At 45.6% G+C, this 23515-nt stretch overlaps 1 protein-coding gene across 2 annotated transcripts; it reads right to left on the bottom strand.

The window, feature by feature from the left end:
* Positions 1–6320: 6320 nt before the first annotated feature.
* On the bottom strand, positions 6321–20037 carry CD40 (CD40 molecule). Of its 2 annotated transcripts, none has more exons than XM_007533076.3 (9): positions 19893–20037; positions 15590–15668; positions 15140–15265; positions 14733–14879; positions 14287–14380; positions 11581–11642; positions 7585–7671; positions 7403–7437; positions 6321–6981 (listed from the first exon to the last, which is right to left on the bottom strand). In XM_007533076.3, exons 1-9 carry the CDS (start codon positions 19941–19943, stop codon positions 6853–6855), a joined length of 810 nt encoding a protein of 269 aa, XP_007533138.1. In that variant the 5' UTR covers positions 19944–20037; the 3' UTR covers positions 6321–6852. The 2 variants fall into 2 exon arrangements, with proteins under 2 accessions (XP_007533138.1, XP_060046913.1); XM_060190930.1 differs by having other exon boundaries at positions 14287–14374.
* Positions 20038–23515: the final 3478 nt, after the last annotated feature.

Here is a 23515-nt window from a genome sequence, read left to right as displayed (position 1 = left end):
GCCACATACCACTTCACTCTCCTTTCTGCATCTCTCCAGTCTGAGTCACTTCTTTTTCCACTTCAACACAATCAAGAGCTCACCTCTGATCTCCAGGAGCTGCCCCAATGGCAGCCTAAAACCTTTCTGGGTGTTGCCCAGGTATTCTTCCTTCTCCCCTACCCAGCCCCCTTCACCAATCCATTTCACACAGTCCCTCCTGCCAGTCCTGAATGTCGTGAAACCATAGGTCCAAGTTGACTCAAATTTGGAAGCCATCCAGAACAGGCTAGATAAGAGGGCAGAGGTGCAGAGAGAGGGCAGTGAAAAGGCTCGCTTGAATAATGTGCTGCTTTGCCAAGTGCACGACCCAGGTTGAAGCCCAGCTCCCACCACACTGAAGGAAGCTTTGTTGCTGTGGTCTCTATCTAGAAAAAAAGAGGGGGAGAAGAATAAAGAGAAAGGGGAAGCAAGGGAACAAGGTGGGGGGTCAGGCAGTAGCTCAGCAGGTTAAGGGCATGTAGTGCAAAGCGTGGCAACCAGTGGAAGCATCCCGGTTCGAGCCCCTGGCCCCCCACCTGGAGGGGAGTCGCTTCACAGGCGGTGAAGCAGGTCTGCCTGTGTCTATCTTTCTCTCCCCCTCTCTGTCTTCCCCTCCTCTCTCCATTTCTCTCTGTCCTATCCAACAACAATGGCATCAATAACAATGATAATAATAACTATAACAATGGTTAAAAAAAAAAACCAGGGTAACAAAAGGGAAAAAATTGGGCTCCAGGAGCAGTGGATTTGTGGAGCAGGCACTGAGCCCTGACAATAACCCTGGAGGAAAAAAAAAAAAAAGGAATAAAAAAGAAAGAGAACAAGGAGGAAGAGGAGACAAAAGACAAAAGAAAGAAGGAAGAGAAGAAAAGGGAGGAAGAGAATAAAAAGGAGGAGGAAGAGAAGAAGGAGAAGGGAAAGAAAAAGAAGAAGAAGAGGAAAGGGAAAGAGAAGGAGAAATGTGTGGAGGAAGGGACTCCACAAGCTATGTGAATTCATAGCTGAAACTCAGAGTAGACTGAAGCCTGAGCAAGTGGGTTTTCAATCTAGCTGAATGTTAGACTCACAGGAAAGCTCTCAAAAAGATACTGACATCTGCACTAGCACCACCTACTCCTGCACCTCAGACTTGCTGGTCAGTGGGGCAGGGGAGGTCTCCTTAGTTCCAGGGCTGGAGGTTCCAGTTCTGCTACCACCAGCCCTCTGATGGCCGTTGGATCTCTTTTCTTCTCTAAGTGTTGGTATCCCCACATGCAGTACTGAGCCTGCCAGCTCATGGAGCTGCAGTGGGTACCTCTCTTTTAGCACTGCCATTGATCAGAGGTAGAAGGGACCCCTGATCCCTACTGGGTCTCCTCAGCCTTAGGCAGGACTGAGCCTCACCATCATCACCCCTTGCCAAGCACACTACCCCTGCCTGTTCCCACATTAAACACTCGCTCCTGCCTTCCTCAAGCATTTTGAGTCCCCCCACCCACTTCCACCACTCCATTATAACAGCCCTTCCCTGGCATCCACGACTGGGACCAGGCCTTTTCCTTGCTTCCCCCCAGGAGAGGCAGCTTTGTCCCTGATTCTATCCCCCATCACTCCTGCCCTCATTAGTATTCCAAGGAAATCTGGCTCCACAGGCCCTGGATTTGTTTGCCAGCCAGCCAGTTCCCTGTCTCCCCAGTTCAGAGTGAGTAATTCTGTCCCTCCCAGGCCCATTTAAGGGAGCAAATTAGTTACATTTAATTAGGCCTCTTGCTGCCTGCCTCACTTGGGGGGGGACAGACTTACTAATGAGACAGCATATGTCTGACACTGGGGAGTGGGTGTTGAACACAGATGACCCCTGACCCCACCACAAGGGTCAAGTGTATAAAGAAGGTGGGAGGGAGAGAGGAGAGGCCAGGAAGAATGAGGAGCATGAGAAGAAACTGCGGAACACTGGAAGGAAGCCTTGAGGGGAAGGGTATGAAGCAAGGTAAAGGGAAGACTGAAGTAGGAAAAGAAATAAGGAGATAGCAGTGCCCAGAAAGCTTTGGGAAGCCAGAAGAGATGCAAGAGGCAGTGGAGAGACAGACCACCCTAAAGCTGGTCAAAGGTAAACCAAGCATGAGCCAGGCTGGGCCACACAATGGAGTCCTATGTAGCAATTAATAAGTATGCTATCACAACAGCTGAGTTGACTTTAGTTGATTTCACATGAGGGAACATTGTGTCTAGCTGATATGTTGACAGGGTGAGTTGACAGCACGAACACTAGGTGGCAGTGTTTCTGTGGAATTACTATTATTTTTCTAATTAAAATAACAGCATTATAACAAATTTCAGGTGCTTAACACTGACAACCAAAATCCCCACTTCCTCCCTCTGTTCTGGTGACCAGAAGCTAATCAACACAAAAGTGCAGTTCTGTTGTATAAAAAAAAAGTATGCTATCAGTCTATATTTATTTGTATAGAGAGATGTCTGCCAGATACTGCTAAGCCAAGAAGGCTGTTTACAAAACAGTGTGTATAATAGCCTGAGGTTGTTGTTGTTGTTGTTGTTTTAATATATCTTTTGGCACAGAAAACATGTCTGGAAGCACCTATATAGCTCATGGCTGGTGGGGGTGGTGTGAGGATTTACAGGTGGTCCTATTTTCCTGCTTATCCCTTGGCAGTTGGTTGTGACACACAGGTATGACTTTCATAGTTAGCTAAAAGCAAGAACACTTATTCCAAAGAAAGCAAGGACACAATGAAATTGCTAGGGAGAGGGGAGAAGAGGAGATAGAAGGTGGTTGGTCCAGGATGGTAATGGAAGGCAAGGAGGGGTAGAGGGGGCAGGTAGACACTGCAGAGGATAAGACGGTGTTCTAGAAGGAGTAGGAGGCAGGGAGCTCAGTAGCACCAAGCACCCATGGAATGATGTGTCAGTCCACTGGGAGAGGGGCATCTCCAGGGAGTGGGGTACATGGGAATAGACGATTTCCTACACCCTCCATCCCATCTTCTGCAGGCCCAACTTATCTGGGTAAAAGCTGCTGATTTCTCCCACACACACTATTATATGTCCCAAAAGAGCCCTACTTTCTTCTGAGTGTTCCCTACCCCCACATGCTAGGACCACAGCGTGGATTTTTTTTTTCTTTTTCTTTCTTTTTTTTTTTTCAAATTAAAACTGTATCTCCTCACCCCTGCAGATAGGTTTGCAATTTTATGTGTCAGAACCACTGCAGGGGAGAGAAATCCTTCAGGGCAGAGTCTTTAATAACTTCTGCTCCCAAGGAATTGACTGCAGGGCCCTTTGAGCTGAAGGAAATGGGGTGGAGGAGGACGGAGCTGCATTGGGGGTGGGAATAGGACCAGTGCCATGGAATAAAGATGACCCCCACACACACATGCCTAGCTCAGCTCTAGAGTGTCAGAACCATAGACCCCATGATGACCAGAATGGCTTGGTGTTCCCCAAATCCCAGGAGTTCTCTCTAGCCTCCTAGCACAGGTGCCAAAAACAAAGAGACAACCTGCCTATGACACATCACCTAAGTTCCCAGACCCTCCCAGGGCCTGTTTCCCTATAAGCAAAGCAAAAGATGCCTGACATTCTGTCTGTCTTCTTTCTATTCCTCTGTGAGGTGTGTTCTTGGTTTCTCACCAACTCTTGCAATTTTGGAATTGGTAGCATTTTTAAAATTATTTTATTTCTGTTTTATTGAATAGAGGTGAAGGGAAGAGAGAAGGAGAAAGAGACACCTACAACAGCTTTTGTTCTGTTAATTTGTGCCTATTTCCCAACTGGCTCATGAGGTAGAGTGGGAGAAACAAGTTTCTGGATTAACCTGGCTATATCAGATTCCAAGATCTAACTCTAACCCTTCAGACCTTAGCCAGTGGCCTGACTTCAATGCCTCATCTGTAATATGGGCATCTGAGAGACTGCCTTAAGCAGGACTGTCCACAGACAAAGATAATGCGTGGAAAGTTCTAAGTACCGAGCACTCCGTTTCCATACACAGACTGAAGCAGTGCAGAGATCTGAAGAACTGGTAAAATAATTGAGTAGAGGAGGTAGTAGCTAAGGCTGTCTGCAGAGATGAGACAGGCCTCATCTCTAAAGTAAAGGGAGGATAGAATCAGTCAAGCCAACTTCACACGTGTACAAGAAGTCACAAGGGTCTTCAGATGTTGCCTTGGCGCCATCTCCTGGCTGATAATATGCTTTGCACAGATCCCCTCCTGTGAGCCAGGAAAAGTGGATCCTCTTCACTTATTTTTAGAAATTGGAGGATCCCTCCAAGTCTAGGGCCCAGCCCTTCATTGCACAAGGCCTGGGGGTGGGAGGTAACCAGAACCAGAGTAACTGTGATAAGGTCACACAGAAAGTTTCTTGGTGAGCTCCACTTGGAACCCAGAACTTGCTACAGCTGCTGAGAATTGCAACCTCTTCTCTTTGTCAGGGATGCTAAGATATACAAAACTGTACAAATGCTCTGCTGAGTCTGAAGAAAATCCCAGAACCATATCTATGGCAAAGAATAAAGGCAGGTGATTTATTTGGGAGTTGAACTCAAGAAGCACCGGAAGTAGGGGGGAGGGCCAGAGAGGACTGGAAAAGAGACAGCAAAGGAAGTGGGGATGGGGGCAATTGGGGCCTTACACTTCTTGGGAACCTAGGATCTGTCCCTCCCAAGGACAAAGTTAAGAATATTTCATGGCTCCCCCAAGTACAATCTTCCCTTCCCCGCACTAAGCAAGTTTCTAAGACCCAAATGAAAAAAAAAAAAAAAAAATCCTGAGGCAAGCAATCCCAAGCACCTACGATAGGAAAGCAACTGCTTATACAGAAATAAGAATGCCCAGGGTAGTAGTTCTCAAAGGATGACCCCCCCCCCCAATGGGGTGGTCTGCATTTGCCAGATGAGGAGATTGAGATACTACAAGGTTAAAGTGGCCCAGTCAAGGTCACACAAGATCAGTGGTAGAGATGGAATTTTTGTCTCTTTGTACTGAAATGGGGAGTGCTAGCATTTAGACACTAGGTAGGGATGAGGGTGAGGTCCCAAAGCTCCCCTTCCCAACCCCCACTTTGCTTCCCTGTTTGAATCAAATGTCTCCACCTGGTGCATCCAAGTGATACCTATAGTCGATCTGGGAATCCTGCCATGTCAGGTGCCCACTCTTGGTTCCCAGCTGCCCTCCCAGCCTCCATCAGGGATAGGCTCTCTCCACTCCAATCCTCCAGGCAACAGAACATACTGTGATATCCAAAGCAGCTTCCTGGGGGCAAAGGTTGAGCACCACCAGGAATCTCTGTGCCGGAGCTTTGCACTGCTCTGCCTTCTCCTTGTCCTCCAACCTCCTCTCCTACCCTCCCCTCTGCTCCTATTCCATCTGCTGCTCCTCCTGGCTAGGCTCCCCCTCAGTTGGCACAGCAGAAAAAAAAAAAAAGAACAGGATGGTTTATTTTTATCCTGAGACTGCTGGGAGGAGGGGTACCATCTGACTGAGAAGCAGCAGCTCTTGAAGCAGTTGGGAGGTCAGGAGGTGGGAAGCCCAGGAGCTCTCTGGGAAGGAACAATAGATGTGGGGTACAGAGAGCCTCCCTGTCTGGGAGTGGAGGCTCAGGGCCCACAGTGGGGAACCCCAAGGGACACAGCTCCAAACTGCTGTGCGAACACAAGCAAGTTACTTCACCTCTCTGGACTTTTTTTTAGCAGAGCACTGCTCAGCTCTGGCTTATGGTGGTGCGGGGGATTGAATCTGGGACTTTGCTGCCAGAGGCATGAGTCTCTTTGCATAACCATTATGCTATCTACCCCTCCCCCCTTCCCAGCCTCTCTCTGGACTTGTATTGCTACTTCTATTAAAGGGACCGGCTACCTCCCAAGGCTGTTTTTTGTAAACAAGAATCACCTGGCTGGGAAGAACACTTTGCAAACATGATGAGTACAGTTTGAGAAACTACCCTGGAGGGACAGCTGTCTGGGCACAGTTTAGGGCATGTCTAATTTATGTGAAGCCACTCCTGACACCCAGCATGGCCACCTCCACTTTTCTCTTTACATGTTTGATGATTTCTTAATTATCCAGAAGCACTATGTGAATTTATTCTACTTAGGAGGAAAACCATTTAGCATTATAGGAAAGGCAATAAATATTCCTTCAACCCACCCTCCCATGGCCCTTCTATCCCACTAGACAGTCAAACTCAGCTGTGGATATTCTGTATATCTTTCCAGACCCCCTGTTGTACCTAAATATGTCATGTATGTAATGTTCAGACACACATCCACAAATGACAAAGCTCATTGCTTGGGGAGGGTGCTTTTTAAAAACCAGTTTGTAATTATAAAATAAAATAAATTAGTTTCGTAATTTGCAGTCCTGTAAACTTTTTTCCCCTTGATAGCATTTTTGAGATTCTGTTGTATAAATATATCACTTTTATTCAGTCAGTCCCTTGTTGAAGAACAGCTGAGTAGCTTCCAGTTGTTCACTGTCACAAACAACAATGCAGTGAATGCTTGTGTGTGCAGGTCTCTCTGGGTTCATGGAAATCACCACTTGTCTCTGGGTGGCCAACAGCTGGGTTGTAGGGTTTGGTGGATATGCTTATGTGCCTTCTCTCCACAAAAAAAAAGTAATAAAAAAATAAATTAAAGAAAAAAAAAAGATTTTGCCTCCATGTTTCAAAGCAAGTTGAGAGATGGTATGAGTTCCAGGTTCAAATGAGAAGCTGGTTACCCAGAGTTCCCTGCTCACGGGTCAGGCAGGGGTACAGGCAAAGGAATGGTGACCAGCTGTGGCCTCTTTCACCCTGCTCTGTGCCCACTTGCCAGTGCCTAGGCATGCAGCTTCACAGTCGCTCCTGCACTGAGATGCGGCTCTCTTTGCCATCCTCCTGGGTGACCGGCTGATATCCATGTAAAGTCTCCTGCACGGGAGGCAAGTCCTCTGTCTCCACAGGATGCTTCATGGGGAGGACCTGTGGATCCAAGGTACCAGGTTAGGCCAACAGTGCCCCTAAGGACCTCTTTCCCTCTCCCACACAGGCTAGAGCTGATTCCATGGATACTTCCTGCCCCCTGCTGGCCACACAAACCACATCAAGAAGTTTCCAGAGTGGGAGACAGTGTTCAAAGAGCCACCCCTCTAGCACCCATCCCACTAACCAAGGCCCCAAAGATATGGTTCCACTGTGCTTTGTACTGAATGCCAGGAAGGAAGAGCTCAGCGACAGCACCTGAAGTTGAGTGAGGAGATAAGCTCTGAAGAGGCCCAGGAGCACAGGGGTGGGGGTCAGAGCTATCAGCCCACAGCAGTTACAGACTCTGCATCCATCTAGGTGACATTGAGTCCATTTCCAGCTCATCAAAACTTCATCCTGCTACTTAGGGCTAACTTACCTCAACCACTGGCTCCTTATTACTGGCCACCTTTCCTAGAGAGATGAAACAACACAATGATGGAGAGTGGATAAGCCCAGACCAGTAAATGGGTGACTGGCTCTATTGCCCCTCCTTTTCCCCTGCCCCTCTTCCCCCCCCCGCCCCCCCCCCCCCCGTTCCCTTCCCACACGGGGACTCACTGATGCAGAAAGACAACAGCACAACAGCAAACAGGAGCCCAATGGTGATGGGAATCACTACCAGAGCTCTCATCCGAGGCCGGAAACCTGGGAAAAAACAGACTTCAGCTAAGGCTCCACAGTTGCATACACCTAAGGTGCTTTGCCTTGCTGAACTCTGTTTATTTCCATTGTTATTAGACAGGACAGAGAGAAATTGAGAGGGGGGAGTAGGGGAGACAGAGAGAAAGAAAACATCTGCAAACCCACTGAATTCGCCACTCATGAAGCTTCCCCCTGCAGGTGGGGAGCAGGGACTCAAACTCCAGTCCTTGTGCATGGTAATGTGTGCAATCCACCAGGTGTACCACTGCCCAGGCCCCCTTGCTGAGCTCTAAATCTTTCAGCATCTGAGCTCACCTACATCAGACATCACAAATATGGGAATGGCCTCTGGTGAAATGGGACCAGAAGATGTCTTTTGTATGACTGGTACACTTTTTGATTGTCTTTGAGATATTTGCTTGCCTTTAAAATATAGAAGAACTGCCTATTTAAAATTCTAGATATCTAGTTTCCTCTCAGAACTTTGGCAGATTTGGCCCCAGCAAGCCCACAGCTACCCCTGGCACCCATCAGCCAGAGTGAGTACTGGTGACTGTCCTCACCTGCTCACCACACTCCCTGTATCTCTCTGTTCTCTACCCAACGCCAAGATCCTGCATCATTTAGGTCTGCAATACTTTTATTGTCATCACTGAGGGTTCACTGCCCCAGGTTGGCTTTTTCAGATAGGGAGAGACAGAGATATAGCAGAAGAGAGAGACACACCACATCACTGAGCATCCCCCAGTGCAGTGGGGGGAGGGCAGGTTTAAACCTGTACTGCATAAACAGCAAGGCAGACACCCCTCCCAGCTGACTTATCTGGCCGGCCCTGTACTACTGCTTTGGTTAGAGAAGGACGGAGACAGCTAGAGATGTAGCTCAGGGTAGAGTACATGTTTCATATGTATGAGACCCTGGATTCTTTTCTTCATCACCAAATAAAAAGAAGTAGAAATAAAAGTGGAGTATTTCTTGTAGCTAAGTCAGTATTCTAAGTGGGAAAATAAAAGACCATGAAAGACTGAGGTAGGGTCTGGGATAAACCAACTAAGGTGCTTAAGGTGAAAAATCAGCAAACTGTGTGACTTTTTTTTTTTTTTGCCTCCAGGGTTATTGCTGGGGCTTGGTGCCTGCACCACAAATCCACTGCTCCTGGAGGCTGTTTTTTTCCCTTTTGTTGCCCTGTTGTTTAATGTTGTGGTGGTTATTGTTGTTGTTATTGATGTTATCATTGTTGAATAAGACAGAGTAATGGAGAAAGGAGGGGAAGACAGAGGGGGGAGAGAAAGATAGACACCTGAAGACCTGCTTCACCACCTGTGAAGTGACTCCCCTGCAGGTGGGGAGCCAGGGGATCAAACCAGGATCCTTAGGCCAGTCCTTGTGCTTCACACCATGTGTGCTTAACCCATTGCACTACAGCCCGACCCCCATAACCTATTTTTTTAATAAAGTGTTGTTTATTTTTTTAATAAAGTTTTTTTAATAAAGTGTTGGACCCTGGAATATGGTTCAGGGGACATAAATGAAGCCAGGTCATACAGCTGCAGCTTTAAATTCCATCCTTATCAAAAAAGTCTTGGGAGTCAGGCAGTAGTGCAGCAGGTTAAGCTCACGTGGCTGCCAAGTGCAAGGATGAAAGTAAGGATCCCGGTTCCAGCCCCCAGCTCCCTACCTGCAGGGGAGTCGTTTCAAAGGTGGTGAAGCAGGTCTGCAGGTGTCTATCTTTCTCTTCCCCTCTCTTCCCCTCCTCTCTCCATTTCTCTCTTTCCTACCTAACAATGATGACATCAATAACAACAACAATAAGAACTACAACAACAATAAGAAAACAACAAGGGCAACAAAAGGGAAAACATGTCACAGCTATATACAAGATTCTGGGTATTATACAGCAAACCCTAACAAGGGGACTTTTCAAAGTTAACCCAATTACCAAGTAATGTGATGATAACAATAATTATCCATTGTCTTCTTGAACCCTAAGACTGCAGGAACCTTACATTTCCACTATACAGCCTATATTTCCCCCAGTCCTGGAGCCTTAGGGTGGGGTCCACTTTCCTGCATGCTTTTCTCAATGCATATCAAATAATACTGCATCCACCGATCACAACCTATTCAATGCAACGAGTGCCACCCCAGCATGCTTCACTTCAGACTGTGTCCAGAAACTTCAGGTGTGGAATGACAACCCTTCAGCTTCATTACTCGGGTGAGACCTTTCCTTTCATAGTATTCTCTAATCCCATTCCAGGTGGTTCACTTCCTAACAAAGTCCCAAAACCTAGATATAGTCCAGGTACCCTGAGATAGAGCATATGTTCACACGTATCCATAAACTAGGGCAAAATATATGAGTACCCCCCAATACTTCATCTGTACTATTCCAGCCTTTATGTCCATAATTGTTCAACAATTTGTTTGGTTTTGTATGTTAACTCTCTTTTCAGCCACCAGATTCCAGAGGCCAGCAGGATGCCGACCAGACTTCCCTGGACTGACAACCCCACCAATGTGTCCTGGAGCTCCGGTTCCCCGGAGCCCCACCCTACTAGGGAAAGAGAGAGACAGGCTGGGAGTATGGATCGACCAGTCAACATCCATGTTCAGCGGGGAAGCAATTACAGAAGCCAGACCTTCCACCTTCTGCAACCCACAAAGACCCTGGGTCCATACTCCCAGAGGGATAGAGAATGGGAAAGCTATCAGGGGAGGGGATGGGATATGGAGATTGGGTGGTGGGAATTGTGTGGAGTTATACCCCTCCTATCCTATGGTTTTGTTAATGTCTCCTTTCTTAAATAAATAATTAAATTTTAAAAATGGAAAAAATAGTCTTAAAAAAAGGAAAAGAAAGAAAATTCTTATTTTATGCATTAGGGTTTTGTAATAATTTTGACTTTTTAAATATTAGATCAAAATATTTTTATTCTTTCGTTGTTGTTTTTTTCCAGTACCACCTTAAATATAGAGCCCAAGGAAAAGGCCTCAGTTATTTCACTCTAGGTCTGGTCCTGCAAAGAGCAAGTGAAATTTTTTTATTTTATTTATTATTGGATAGAGACAGAGACAAATTGAGAGGGAAAGTGGGAGATAGAGAGGGAGAGAGACAGAGAGACAACTGCAGTACTGTTTCATCACTTGTGAAGCTTTCCCCCTGCACATAGAGACCAGGGGCTTGAACCCAGGTCCTTGAACACTGTAGTGAGTATGCTTAACCAGGTTTGCCACTGCCTGGTCCTGGGGAGGAAATTTAAGCAGAGTGAATTCTTCTACTTCTGACCTTTTTCACTCAGTAATATGGCCTATTTCCCAGTTCCTGTAGTTAGTTGAGTCTGTGGTTTCTACTGAAGTCTGTGGTTTCTCTTTCTAAAATAAAACCATGGATGGGGGGCGGGGACAATGAAATAGCTCACTTGGATAGTGCTCTGTTTTGCCTTGTGCACAACCCAGGTTCGAGCTCATCCCCTACCAGCAAAAGGAAGTTCCTATGTTGTGGTTTCTCCCCCCTCCCTTCTCTTTCTCTCTGCCTCTATCTAAAATAAATAAATAGACAAATCAAATAAAAACAAAGGCTATGGGAGCAAACTGTGTCTCACCTCCCCGGTAACTGAAGAGGGGTGGGGGGGACTGAAGAACACGAACAGAGCATCCCCGAAGAGCAAACATCTCAGCCAGGCACTGGTATCAAGCTGTATAAGCAAGTTCCAGTGGCCTCCATGCTACAGAGAATAAACGGAGGCTCGGTTTGGGGAAGTGACCTGTCCCAGATTCAGCTATGCCACAACCCCACACTGCCTCCTCTTCTCACTTGACTCCCTCCAACCAGTGTTTCTGGGTATCTCAGCCTCCCCTTCCCACCCCACCCTCTTCGCCTGCTGCCAGAGCCTATTCACCAGGACTCACCACACACAGCATCAGTCATGTTAGTCCCTGGCTGCTGCTCCTCCAGGCCTTTGGTCTCACAACTGTGGTGACATGTGTGCAGAAGAAGAGAGACACTTAGTTTCTCCAAGTGTAAGATTTGCAGCCCCAGACAAAGACAAGCAACATCCAAGTGCATTAACCAAGTATGTGTTCCATGCTTGCACACACATACACCCCATCAATGCTGGCTACTTTGAGAATGTTACAAATTGTGCTCCTGTAGAACTCATGAGTGTAGAGGTTACACATCTTCAAGGAATAAAATAGGAGAGTCTCTAATGAGTGCTATGCTTGATGAAGAAGGGATTTCTCAGAGAAAGGACAGAAAGCCTGGAATGGTGGGAATGGTGAGTTCAGTTTAAGGCAGGCTATCACAATCTTGGCACCACTAAAATGTGATGTGTGTCCACACAGCTCTCTGGTGAGGCTGGTGGCAGGGGGGTTCCCTGTAGGATGGCAGCTGTTCTGCAGCATCCCTGGTCTCTAGAAGCTAGTAGCACCTCCCTCTCCAGTTACAACAGCCAAAATGTCTCTAGACCTTGGGCAGAAAAAAGTTGCTCACTTAAGAGCCTCTGGCTTGAGGGTCATCTAAAAAGACTTTCTGGGAGTAGCAGGACATGAGGGGCCCTGAGGATATCAAATTTAGAGCAGTAGTGCATTACAACCAAGCAGGGCAACATGATGCAAGGGATGAGGTCGGCAGCATGCCAACTGATGACAGGGAACTATGGAAAATTGGATCTTTTAAGCCAGATCATTAATAATCAAGCATGCAGGTTTCAACTGGATTCAGTTGGGGTGAGTCACATCAGCCTTCAACCAGATGAGTTAATTAATGAGAGGACTAAGTGGTCAGAGCACTCATAAGAAGAGAAATTATAGAAAAGTGACCAGGAGGAAATCTTTTCAAGAATATAAATATGAAATAATGAAGACTTCACCCAAGGAGGAGTGGAATGGGATGGACAGAGAAAGACATCATAAAAAAATAAAAAATAAAAAATAGGGCAGGGGTAGGTAGCATAGTGGTTATGCAAAGAGACTGTCATGCCTGAAGCTTCAAAATCCCAGGTTTAATCTCCCGCACCACCATAAGCCAGAGCTGAGCAGTGCTCTGGTGTTTCTGTGTCTTTCTCTCTCTGCATCTCTCTCAAAAATAAAATAAATAAAATACTTTTTAAAATGTTAAAAATCTAAGCAGGGGTGAGAGAAAATGGTTATTCAAAACAACTTTCATGGCTGAGACTTCCAGGTTCCAGGTTCAATCCCCACCATCATAAGCCAGAGCTGAGCAGTGCTCTAGTAAAAGAAAAAAAAAAATTCTAAGTAACCCTTGAGCATGAGGTCTCAAGTTCAATCTCCAGCATTGTATGTGCCAGAGTGATATTGTTTTCCTCATCAATATATAAATAAATCTTTAAAAATGGAAAAAGTAAAAACAATCTGAGAAAAAGGGAAAGAAACTTCAAAGAAAATATACCCACAAGTAGAGAACTTAAGAGTCCAAAACACTTTTGTTAAGTTTTTTCCTCAACCTTTCTGAGATGAGGTTTGCTCCTGGTTTTCAAATATGGACACTGAGGCTCATAAAAATGAAGATAACATCCCCACAGGAGTGTGACAAAACTGTAGTGAGGTTGGTACCCAGTGCTCTGCTTTTGGTTCACCAATGCATCTCCAGTTGTCATTCAATATTTATCAGTAAATATTCATTCATCAGCTACTATGTATGTATCAGGCACTGTTCTAGGCTTAAGGGATACATCAGAGGAAAGGAGAGGGAGCAATTCTCCACATTTAAGGAATTTGCAGCTTACTGCAGAACAAAAGGCAGAAAACAATAACAAACTATAACTGGGATGCTACTATTTGTGTAGGTGTGTGTGTGTGTGTGTGTGGTGTGTGTGTACAGAGACATACAGAAAACAGTGGCAGTCTATGGAGATGATCACTAAAGGTCCTATTATGCCCTTTGTCTCATGTGACTGTCTTTTCTATTTTTTAAATTAGTGTAAAAACATCATAGACAATGTGTTTAACTCCTCTTAACAGAGGAGTTTTTAGCAGAGGGGGATGGGATGGAGGGAAGGTGGTGGAACTAAGGAGACAGCATCCTACAGACCATGGTGGTGACAGTGGAGAACACAGAGACAGAGTCCCTAAACACATACAAGACCAGGTAGACAGAAGACTGATGGAATCAGAAGTGATTATGGGACACCTGAGTGTAAGTATACTTTCAGCAATCAGATGTGACAGTCTGTGATCCATGAGAGATATCTAGACAGGAGGTATTAACTAGGAACCATCAGAGGGTGATACTAGATGAAGCCATGGATATTGATGAGATGGGCCAGGGGAGGCAGGCAACATGACTGAAAAGAAAGAGTCTAGAACAAAGGCTTAGAAGATCAGTTAAGGAGGCAATACACTGAGGAAGAGCAAGTGGAGGTAGGGGAGGAAAGAAGTAAGACTTTCAGTGTCTGTTACCACTAAGAGAGAGTAGGTTTAAAAAAAAAAATGTCACAATATCACATTGGGTCCACCATAAGGTCACTAGAGATGTTTTACAAATACACAGGTGTTTGAAGATAAAAGGATAAGGTGCTGAAGAAAAGGCAGCCAGAGAGTATGAAGCCCACAGTCCCATAATCTTCCGAGGGACAAAAAATAACACAAGGGTACCTGGTCCAAGGGCGACACTTTTCAGAAGAGGATGACACATTGGAGAAGAAGCCAAATGGGCAGGGTTCACACTTGGTGTCAGAAATACCTGTAGCTGGGAGAAAGAGGCACTGGTGATCAGTGACTCACTTGTCCATCTCTCCAGAAAAACAGTGGACAGGCAGGTCAGGAAGAGCTTCCTACCTAAGCAGGCTTTCTCCATCCCATAGGCCTCCCTCATCCAACCTGCTGTAGCCCCGTAGGAGGCTCTCCTCACTGTCCTCCTAAGGCAGGGGCCCAGGACAGAATGACAAAAGCTCTATTTCCCAATCACTCTAGACCCCAGAGATTGGAGTCTGCATCTCCTCCATCTCAGGGACTAAGTATCCACTGCCCAGTCCCTCTCCTTTGGTCCCTGGCTTCTTTGTCTTCTGCCTATAGAGCTGGTTTCTAGCTGGGTCACTTACCAATCTGCTTGACCCCATATCCAGGGGAGCATAAACTGTGCAGAATACATCTTTCACAGGCTTCACTGGTACAGTGTTGGCCTTCATCACACATGCAAATGGTGTCTGATTTCAAGGTTCCCTTCTTTTGGACCCGGAGTCCTAGGTCTGAATGGAGAAAGGCAGGGAGGATAGAGACCCCTTGTTGACCTTGAAGAGTATTGCTCCTCACACTTCCTGATCTTTGTTTCTTAGACCCTTTCCCCAGTAGAGACTGTCTTCAAATTGTTTAACAACCATTACAACCTAGTCTCCAGTCAATCAGAACAGATCCTGGCTAGAAAAACATAAAATGGCTGCATGGCTATGAATAAGCTAGAGCATTAAGCCAGCCCACCAAGAACAACAACAACCAGCAGCCCACATACTGTGGTCGCAGTATTTGTGCTGGTGACAGCGTGTCTCTGCATTCCAGGAGGGTAGGAATTCATCATCATTGCAAGAAATGCATTCTGTTTGGGAGTTCTCTATGCAGTCTTTCACCAGTTTCTTCCCTGGAAAACATCAGGAAATGATGCAGCTCCGGTCAACTCAGTGAGTCATACATTTAGCAAAAACTGATCAGACTGGGCCTTAGGACAGGAGACAAGATAACAATCTCAGACCCTTCCAGACTACACAGACTAGTAGGATATAAGAAAGAGATGGAAGCCTTCAGCCTGGGTAGACAGAGAGAACCCAGAACACTCAGACAGCAGGGCCAGGGATGGCAAATCCCAGGAATCATGTAAGACTGGAGTCCAAGGCTAACACATAGGGGCCTGTGTCAGCAAGAAAACCAAGAAGGATCCCACAAGGGCTACAGGTTGGCATCTCACCTGGTGGGCACAAATCACAGCACTGGCCGTTTTTGTAGTATTTGTTTTCTCTGCATGTAGTGGATGATTCTGGGTAAACCTAAAGACAAAATGGTATGATCTGGAGAGATCTGGATATATATGCAGTAGCCTGCTTGGCAGGACTGTGAAAAATCAGCCAAGTCAGAGGTTAGAACTGAAGCAGAACGCTACAGCAGAAAAATGAAGCCTGTAGGTTACTTGGTATGTTTATTTGGAACTAAACTGCCAACTGATGTGATCAAAAAAGTACCCAGAGGATCCTGATGGTGTTTTACAAAGTGATTGCGCTGGAATTACACATTCTCTGAACTAAACAGTTCTTCCTTTTGGCTTGGCTCCTAAGATGAAAATCTCTTCCCAAAGACCAAAAAGCACTGGAGGACTTAGCACCTCTGTTGGTGGATCCTGAGGTTGGCTTCAGCTGGTCCCCGTCCTCGTTAAGGCTATATTTAGCACCCACCTCTTCCTTCTATTCTTCTAACCTCCTTCCTTCCCCTTTCCACTGCCTCATCAGATTTTCTCCCTCCAGCCCCTTATCATCTGATCACCCACCCCTTAACCCCATGAAATGCCAGGATGGTGAGGCTGGAAGAATAAAATTCAATCCTTTCACTTTGAAAATGGTGAAACAGATCCAGGGAGGCTCCGTCAACTAGGTGCTCACTGGAAAACTGTTTTCACTGTCTTCTGGTCTCACCCATGCTATTAATTACATCTTGTTAAGTATATATTTTTGTGGCCCAGAAGGTGGCACAGTGGTAGGACTTGTGAGAATGAGATCCTGTGTTTGAACCTTGCCACAGTATATGCCAAAGTGATGCTCTGATTCACTCTCCCTAATAAATAAATAAGCATGTTTTAATACACACCTACATTTATTTTAGATTGAAGCCTTAGACCACTGCAATGATTAGGGCAATAAAATCATTTATTATAAATAAGAAGTAACTCTAATAATAAATTCAATAGGTACAAAACAATAGTATTATACACTCATTCGTTGCTTCGCTTATTGAAGGGCCTCCACCCCAGGCTTGCTCTTTAATATTTGTTTAAAAGGAGGGATTAGCTGTGCTTAAGAAGTATTAACTGCTTTCTAGCTTCAGAGACTTCTTTCTTGAGAAATGAGCGAGCTATTAACTTACTTGTGCACTTATTTTATGAGAGAAGCAAGAGCATCACTCTACCATATGCTTTGCTGGGAATCAAACCCGGGGCCCCATGATTGACAGTCCTTTGTTTTACCTGCTGAGCCACCTCCCCAAGCACAAGAGGGGTTCTCAAGCTGTCAAGTGAAGCTATGTTGTTTAGTTCTAGACTCATGTGTTCCCTAATATCACCCCATGCTTTGGGATCAACCAGCAAAAAGAACAAAGCTTTGTTAAGTCAAACAGGGTTCCAATCCCAACTCTGCTATTTTTTAATCTTTTAATATATTTATCTATTTATTCTTATTATTAGATAGGGACAGAGAAATTGAGAGGACAGGGAGAGATAGAGAAAGAGACAGACACCTGCAGCCCTTCTTCACCATTTGTCAAGCTTTCCTTCTGTGGGGGGGGGGGGACACACCAGGGACTTGAACCTGTGTTCTTGTGCACTTTTATGTGCATGTTTAACCAGGCTCACCACTGCCTGGCCCCCAGTCCAAACTCCGTAACACTTAGTAGTTATTTTCTTTCTAGTAGCCTTAGTTTATGAAATAGGAAGGTGGACTTAAAGGAGCATTGGACTTAAAAGCATGAGGTCCTGAGTTCAGCCCCTGGCATTGCATATTCCAGAGTGATGCTGAGGTTCTCTTGTACTCTCTCACTCTCGCTCTCTCTTTCTCTCTTTAAGAGAAATTAATCTTAAAAATAAAATAAGAGGGAGTCGGGCGGTAGCTCAGCGGGTTAAGCGCACGTGGCGCCAAACGCAAGGACCTGCGTAAGAATCCCGGTTCAAGCCCCTGGCTCCCCACCTGCAGGGGGAGTCGCTTCACAGGCAGTGAAGCAGGTCTGCAGGTGTCTCTCTTTCTCTCCCCCTCTCTGTCTTCCCCTCCTCTCTCCATTTCTCTCTGTCCTATCCAGCAACGACGACATCAATAACAACAATGAATAACAACAAGGACAACAAAAGAGAAAATAAACAAATAAAAAAAATAAATAAAATAAGAGTGATAGTGCCTGTCTGGTAGGTTGGGTTGTGAAGATAAAAAAGAATGTATGCAAACCTCTGGCCTATTGTCTAGGTCATAGGAGGTACTTACTAAATGGAAGGTTTTTATTTTATTTTATTTTTATTTTTTAAATGCAAGTTTTAATTATCATGCATATGTGAGTATCATCTTGGATGCTCACCACCATGGCTAACTGCATCACTGTCCAATATGCTGCCTAATCAATGACTCTCATTCAGCCTGAGTTTACTTACAGAAAATCATCTTACCGCAAAGGTGGGGAAATAGAAAACAAGTAGCTGTCCCCACCCTGGCATCACAAGGCACCATGCTGTGAGCATTCTCCCCACAACCCTGTGGGCCTTTCCCACCACACTCCCTGCACGATGGTCTACATTCTCAGACACAAAAAAAGCTCATGTCAGGGCCAGGGAGGTGGCTCAGAGATAAAGTGTGTGTTTTTCATGTCCTGAGTTCAATTTCTGGTACTACATATGATGGAGAAGTGTTCTTGAAGATCTCATAAAGTGTTTAATTTTTAAATATTTTGAAAAGAAAAAAAAACATATATCTTCCTCTGGAAGTCTGTCAATTTACTGGTCCAACACCACAACTCCAATCCTTCTGACACAAAGGAGCTCCAGCCCAAGGCTGGAGGCTCTCACCATCTAAGAGGCAGGCTCAGGAATTAGGCAGATATAGGTTCCATCAGTTATGTGCATTTAATAAGGCATTTCTTCTAAGCCTCAGTTTGTTCATCTGATGGGGGAAGTTAAGAGAAATCAGATCAAGAATGTATGTGAACTATTTGGTTCAGAGCCTGACAGGAAGTTCTCAATAAAATTATAGCCCCTGCTATGGTTATTGTTATATCCTAATCTCTATCTGGAACCAAACTATATACTTGAGAAGTATAGACCACCTTCTCCCTACCTTCCCAGCTCTTCCTCTGCTCCTTCCCCAAGAGAATACTCTTCCTCCTCTCTCCAGTTTCACCCTTTTGCTGCCTCCTTTCTCCTTAGAAACCAATGATTAGAGTGAAAATGAAAGTTCTGTGGCCAAGGCAGTTTCTGATTCTCTTTCCTTATTTCATGTGGGTCATTTCTCTCATGGATATTTCAACATGGAATCCACAGCCCTTGAAAGTAGGGGAAGACCACGGAGGGTTGAGAGGAGAAGACCAGGTACCTGGGGGATTCCCAGCCCCCAGAATGAGGAACTACCAGAACACATTTAAACAAAAAGTGAGTCAAGCATAGGCTTCTGAGAAACCAGGAGATATGCTTGGTTGGGCATGTCCAGTGCCTGGAGAAGCCCTTGTCTATCCCCTAACCTCTTCTTGGGTCTCATCAACTGCTCACCACTGGCCTTCCCCAGGGGTCCCTTATGTCATCTTAAATTCATGAGGCAAGAGAGTGTTGGGTGTTCCTAAAGTTAAACCCCCCAAATCTGGGGGTGATGAAATGTGGGTGTTGAAAGTTCTTGGCCAAATAGTCCAGGAGGTTACAGATAACAGTGTATAAAGTCTTGGACTCTCAAGCACGAGACTTCCCTGCATTGTGTATGCTAGAATGATGCCTTCTCTTTCCCTGTCTCACAAGTAAACAAATTAAATTTAAAAAAAAAAAAAAAAAAAAAAAGGAAGCTCCTGGCTTTCTCAAAGAAGTACCTGGGCCTCTGCATCCACAGCTTATTCCCATAAGATGCCCAGGAAGAAGGCAACCCTGCCTGGCAAGGAGATAACCTGTCAAGAAACCGGTCAGACCCGCCCATTCCTTTGGCAGGCCTTCCTTCCCCTTTCCGAAACCCCTCACCAGTCTCTGCATGGTCAGGCTCTGAAGCAAACTGACTCCAGATAAGGGCTTGACCAAATAAAGACTTGGGGGTTCCCCAACCTCATCCCGCCATTTAGGGCCATTTCTTGCAATGCCCCCATTACGACCCCAAGTCAAGGAGGCTGTCTGTCCCGCTCAGCCAGGGCTGGGGGCACGTTGCCAGCTTCCACCCACCCTCCTGTCCCCGCCCCGCCACTCCCATCCCCAGACACCGCTTCCCAGGTCTCCTCTCATCCGTTTCACTCAAATCCCAAACTCCCCTGTCGGGCCAGGGCAGAATTCAACTCACCGCAGTCAACAAACAACCCCAGACGAGACACTGTAGAGGCAGGCGCACCATGGCGAGGTGAGAAGCCGGCGACTCGAACCCTCTGCCCGAGACCTGCTTCCACAACTACTTTGCCCCAGTCTTCGGCTCCTCCCATAAAGAGGAGGGGTCTCCAAGGACCAATCAAAATGGAGCTGCTGGGGGCTGGGCTCCTACCTCTCACGCCCAGGGATTTCCCTAGGACAGTCGTAGCAGTCCCACTCCCAGCCAGGGAGTTTAGAGAAATGAAGAGAGGTACGTGGGTGGGGAGGACGCGAAAGGGATATGATTCAAGCAAAATCCTTGCGACTACTAAAGCCAAGGGGGAAGGAGACTATGTTCTCTTCCTATGGGACAAAGGGAAAGAAGAGAGATTCTCTTCTCTCCCTCCCCTCCAAAAAGAAAAAAGAATAATAAAGAAGGGATTAGGGAGACAGCATAATAGTTGTGCAAAAATACTTTCATGCCTGAGGCACCAAAGATCCCAGTTTCAGTCCCCAGCACCATCATAAACCAAAGATAACCTGTGCTCTGGTTTAAAAAAAAAAGAAAAGAAAGCAAAATTAAAACAAGAGAATGAGAAGAGAGATTCCCCACGGGACCCCCGCGGCTGTCCCCCCACCGCCTCCGGGAATCCCTGCAGAACTGAAAGCGCTCCCACCGCAGATGCACAGTTCTGAGGAAGTCTACCCAGAATGGGAAGGTCACAGCCGAGCTGTGGGGAGAAGGGAAGGCTGGGGAGATGTTGCAAAGGAAAAGAGAATTTCCCGATTCTGTTACACTCTTTTCCAAAGGAAACTCCCTCCTGTAGGCACAGCGTCCCAGTCTCCCCATATGTCCACCTCTGCACCCTTGTGTTCCCACCATATTCTGTCAATTTCCGGTCCCCATTCAGTACCTGGAAACAGATACCTAAGAGTAAGCCAACCTTTGGTGGGGTCCTAGGATGCCCTAGAAACCTTAGGAGACTTGCAGCCCAACTGTTTCATGGAAACACACACTATTGTAATTACACTCTACTAGATTTTATTTTATTTTATTTATTTATTAATGAGAGAGTGAGTAAGACCATCACTCTGGAACATGAAATACCAGGGATTGAACTTGAGATCTCATGCAGTGAAATTCCAACGGTGCTTTACCCACTGTACCATCTCCCCAGTCCCCCAGATGTTCTTAAAGGCAGGAACAAATCTATCCTGGTCCTGGGTACATAGCAGGACAATACACATTTACTGAAACAACCAGTGAGTGAGTGAGTGAGTGAGTGAGCTCAGTAACCTCTCATTCTAAGGACAACCGCCATCAGAACTACATGAAGGGTCAAAGTTAGACACCAATAAACGAGGAACACTTGAAATCAGGGCCCAGGGAGTTTCATGAAAGCCATCCAAATATACTTAGGATGTAGAGAACATTAAAATATTTTCTCCTTTTAATCTGGTTTGAAAAAACACTCACAGTTTTGATTCCTTTGGGAGGATGGGAAAGGCGTTACTATAATAACTTCAGCTGTTACTTATTCTTTATTTGCTTGATTCCAAAATTGGACCCTTCACAAAACTGCCTTGGGAGGCAAGTATACAGAATTAAAACATTAATTATATTATATAAAACATATCATAGTAGCAATTAAAGCAACTTAAATTAATATGTGAAAGAATAAATACTAGCTTTTGGATTGCCCCATGGGGTGAAGACCAGATAAGATAAAAGGGAGATATTTTAGTATATTCATATCCCAAGGAAACATGTGCTGGTGGGCACAGACCCAGAAAAGGCATAGAATCTTCTTGGACTGAGAAGAGTCTACTGGAAGAGAATAAAGAGAAGATATATGGGAAGAGTGGCAATAGTTCAGGGTCCAATCAAAGAGAGGGACTATGAAGGGGTCAGTTAGGGTGTAGGGCAAAGGCAATCAAAAGAGTAGGAACTTAGAATTTGGGAATCACAGGGGAAACAGCATTTGTAAGGGGCAGGGAGCCACAGATCTACTGAAACAGTGCAAATCATGCTGAAGGTCAAGTCCACAACAGTGTCAGAATTTGGTGACCACAGTCTGGTTCTAATATGCACACCTGATTCTGTTGCACCTGAGTTTGAAGCAACTCCCCCACAACCCTACTCCTTAAGTGCATAAAGCTCTAAGGCCATAGATTTCTCAGATTATTTTTCTAACTACTCTTCCAGGCTTCAGCTTGCTGCTCCATTCTCACCCCCCCCCCCCAGAAACGCTTTTACTTTTACCTGGAAAGTCCTTTTCTGCTCTCCTTTCATCAGGCTCACTCAGGTGTCTCTACCTTGGATAGCCCTTCACAACAACCAACCTGGGAACCAGCATAAGGTCTGTACTTTATCCATCACTTTAACACACACACACCCCCAAAAAAAGCTCTTTTTTTTTCCTCCAGGGTTATTGCTGGGGCTCAGTGCCTGCACTACAAATCCACTGCTCCTGGAGGGTATTTTTCCCATTTTGTTGCTCATAGTTATTATTATTATTGTCATAGTTGTTGGATAGGACAGAGAGAAATTGAGAGAGGAGGGGAAGACAGAGAGGGGAGAGAAAGACACCTGCAGACCTGCTTCACTACCTGTGAAGCGACCCTCCTACAGGTGGGGAGCCAACGGTTCCAACTGGGATCCTTATGCCAGTCCTTGCACTTCGAGTCACGTACTCTTAACCCACTGCGCCACCGCCCGGCTCCCAAAAAAAGCTCTCTTACAGCCCTATGGCTGCATACCTACACAAGACTCTAACCCTACCACTCTGGGTGTTGTTTGCCAATTTTATTTTTCCATTAGTGAAAGAGTATGTGTGTGTGTGTGAAAGATAGAGAACCAGAGCATCACTCTGGCACATGCAATGCTGAGGAACAACCTCAGGAGGGCCTCATGCTTTCAAGCCCAACATTTTTGCCACTGCACTGTCTCCTAGGATGCTACTATTCTGTATTTTAATTATTCTGTGTATTAGCAGAAAATGTATATTGAGAGAGCTCAACTTTTTTTATTTACTTATTTTCCCTTTTGTTGTTCTTGTTGTTTTTCATTATTGTTGTAGTAATTATTATTGATGTCATTGTTGTTGGATAGGACAGAGAGAAATGGAGAGGAGGGGAAGACACAGGGGGAGAGAAAGCTAGACACCTGCAGACCTGCTTCACCATGAAGAGACTCACCTGCAGGTGGGGAGCCGGGGGCTCGAACCGGGATCCTTATGCTGGTCCTTGTGCTTTGCACCACGTGCTCTTAACCTGCTGCACTACCTCCTGACTCCCAATAATGCTCTTCATCTTCAGTCATGCTGTGCTGTATTATCCACCCTCTTTTCCATCTCTTAATGATACCCTGGGTAGATTGCATTACTTTCAGATCACTTTCTATTGTTAATATTCCCTCCTTGAAAGCTTTGTGCTCAAACTCAATTTGAGTACCATCTTATCACTACCCTCACTTATCCATGGTTTGATTTGAGCCAGGACCCTATTTACCTAGATAAAGAGGGTGGGCACGGGAAGCATGGTCTGAGGAGGAGACATGCCCCAGAAAATTTTTCTATATTAAAATCTGGTTTTAAAAAAGGGGAGTCCTTTGGTGGTGCA

Source organism: Erinaceus europaeus, chromosome 1, assembly GCF_950295315.1.
Source record: "Erinaceus europaeus chromosome 1, mEriEur2.1, whole genome shotgun sequence".
NCBI lineage: Eukaryota > Metazoa > Chordata > Mammalia > Eulipotyphla > Erinaceidae > Erinaceus > Erinaceus europaeus.
The sequence above is the reverse complement of the archived record's forward strand: the minus strand, read 5'-3'. Positions and strand labels throughout refer to the sequence as shown.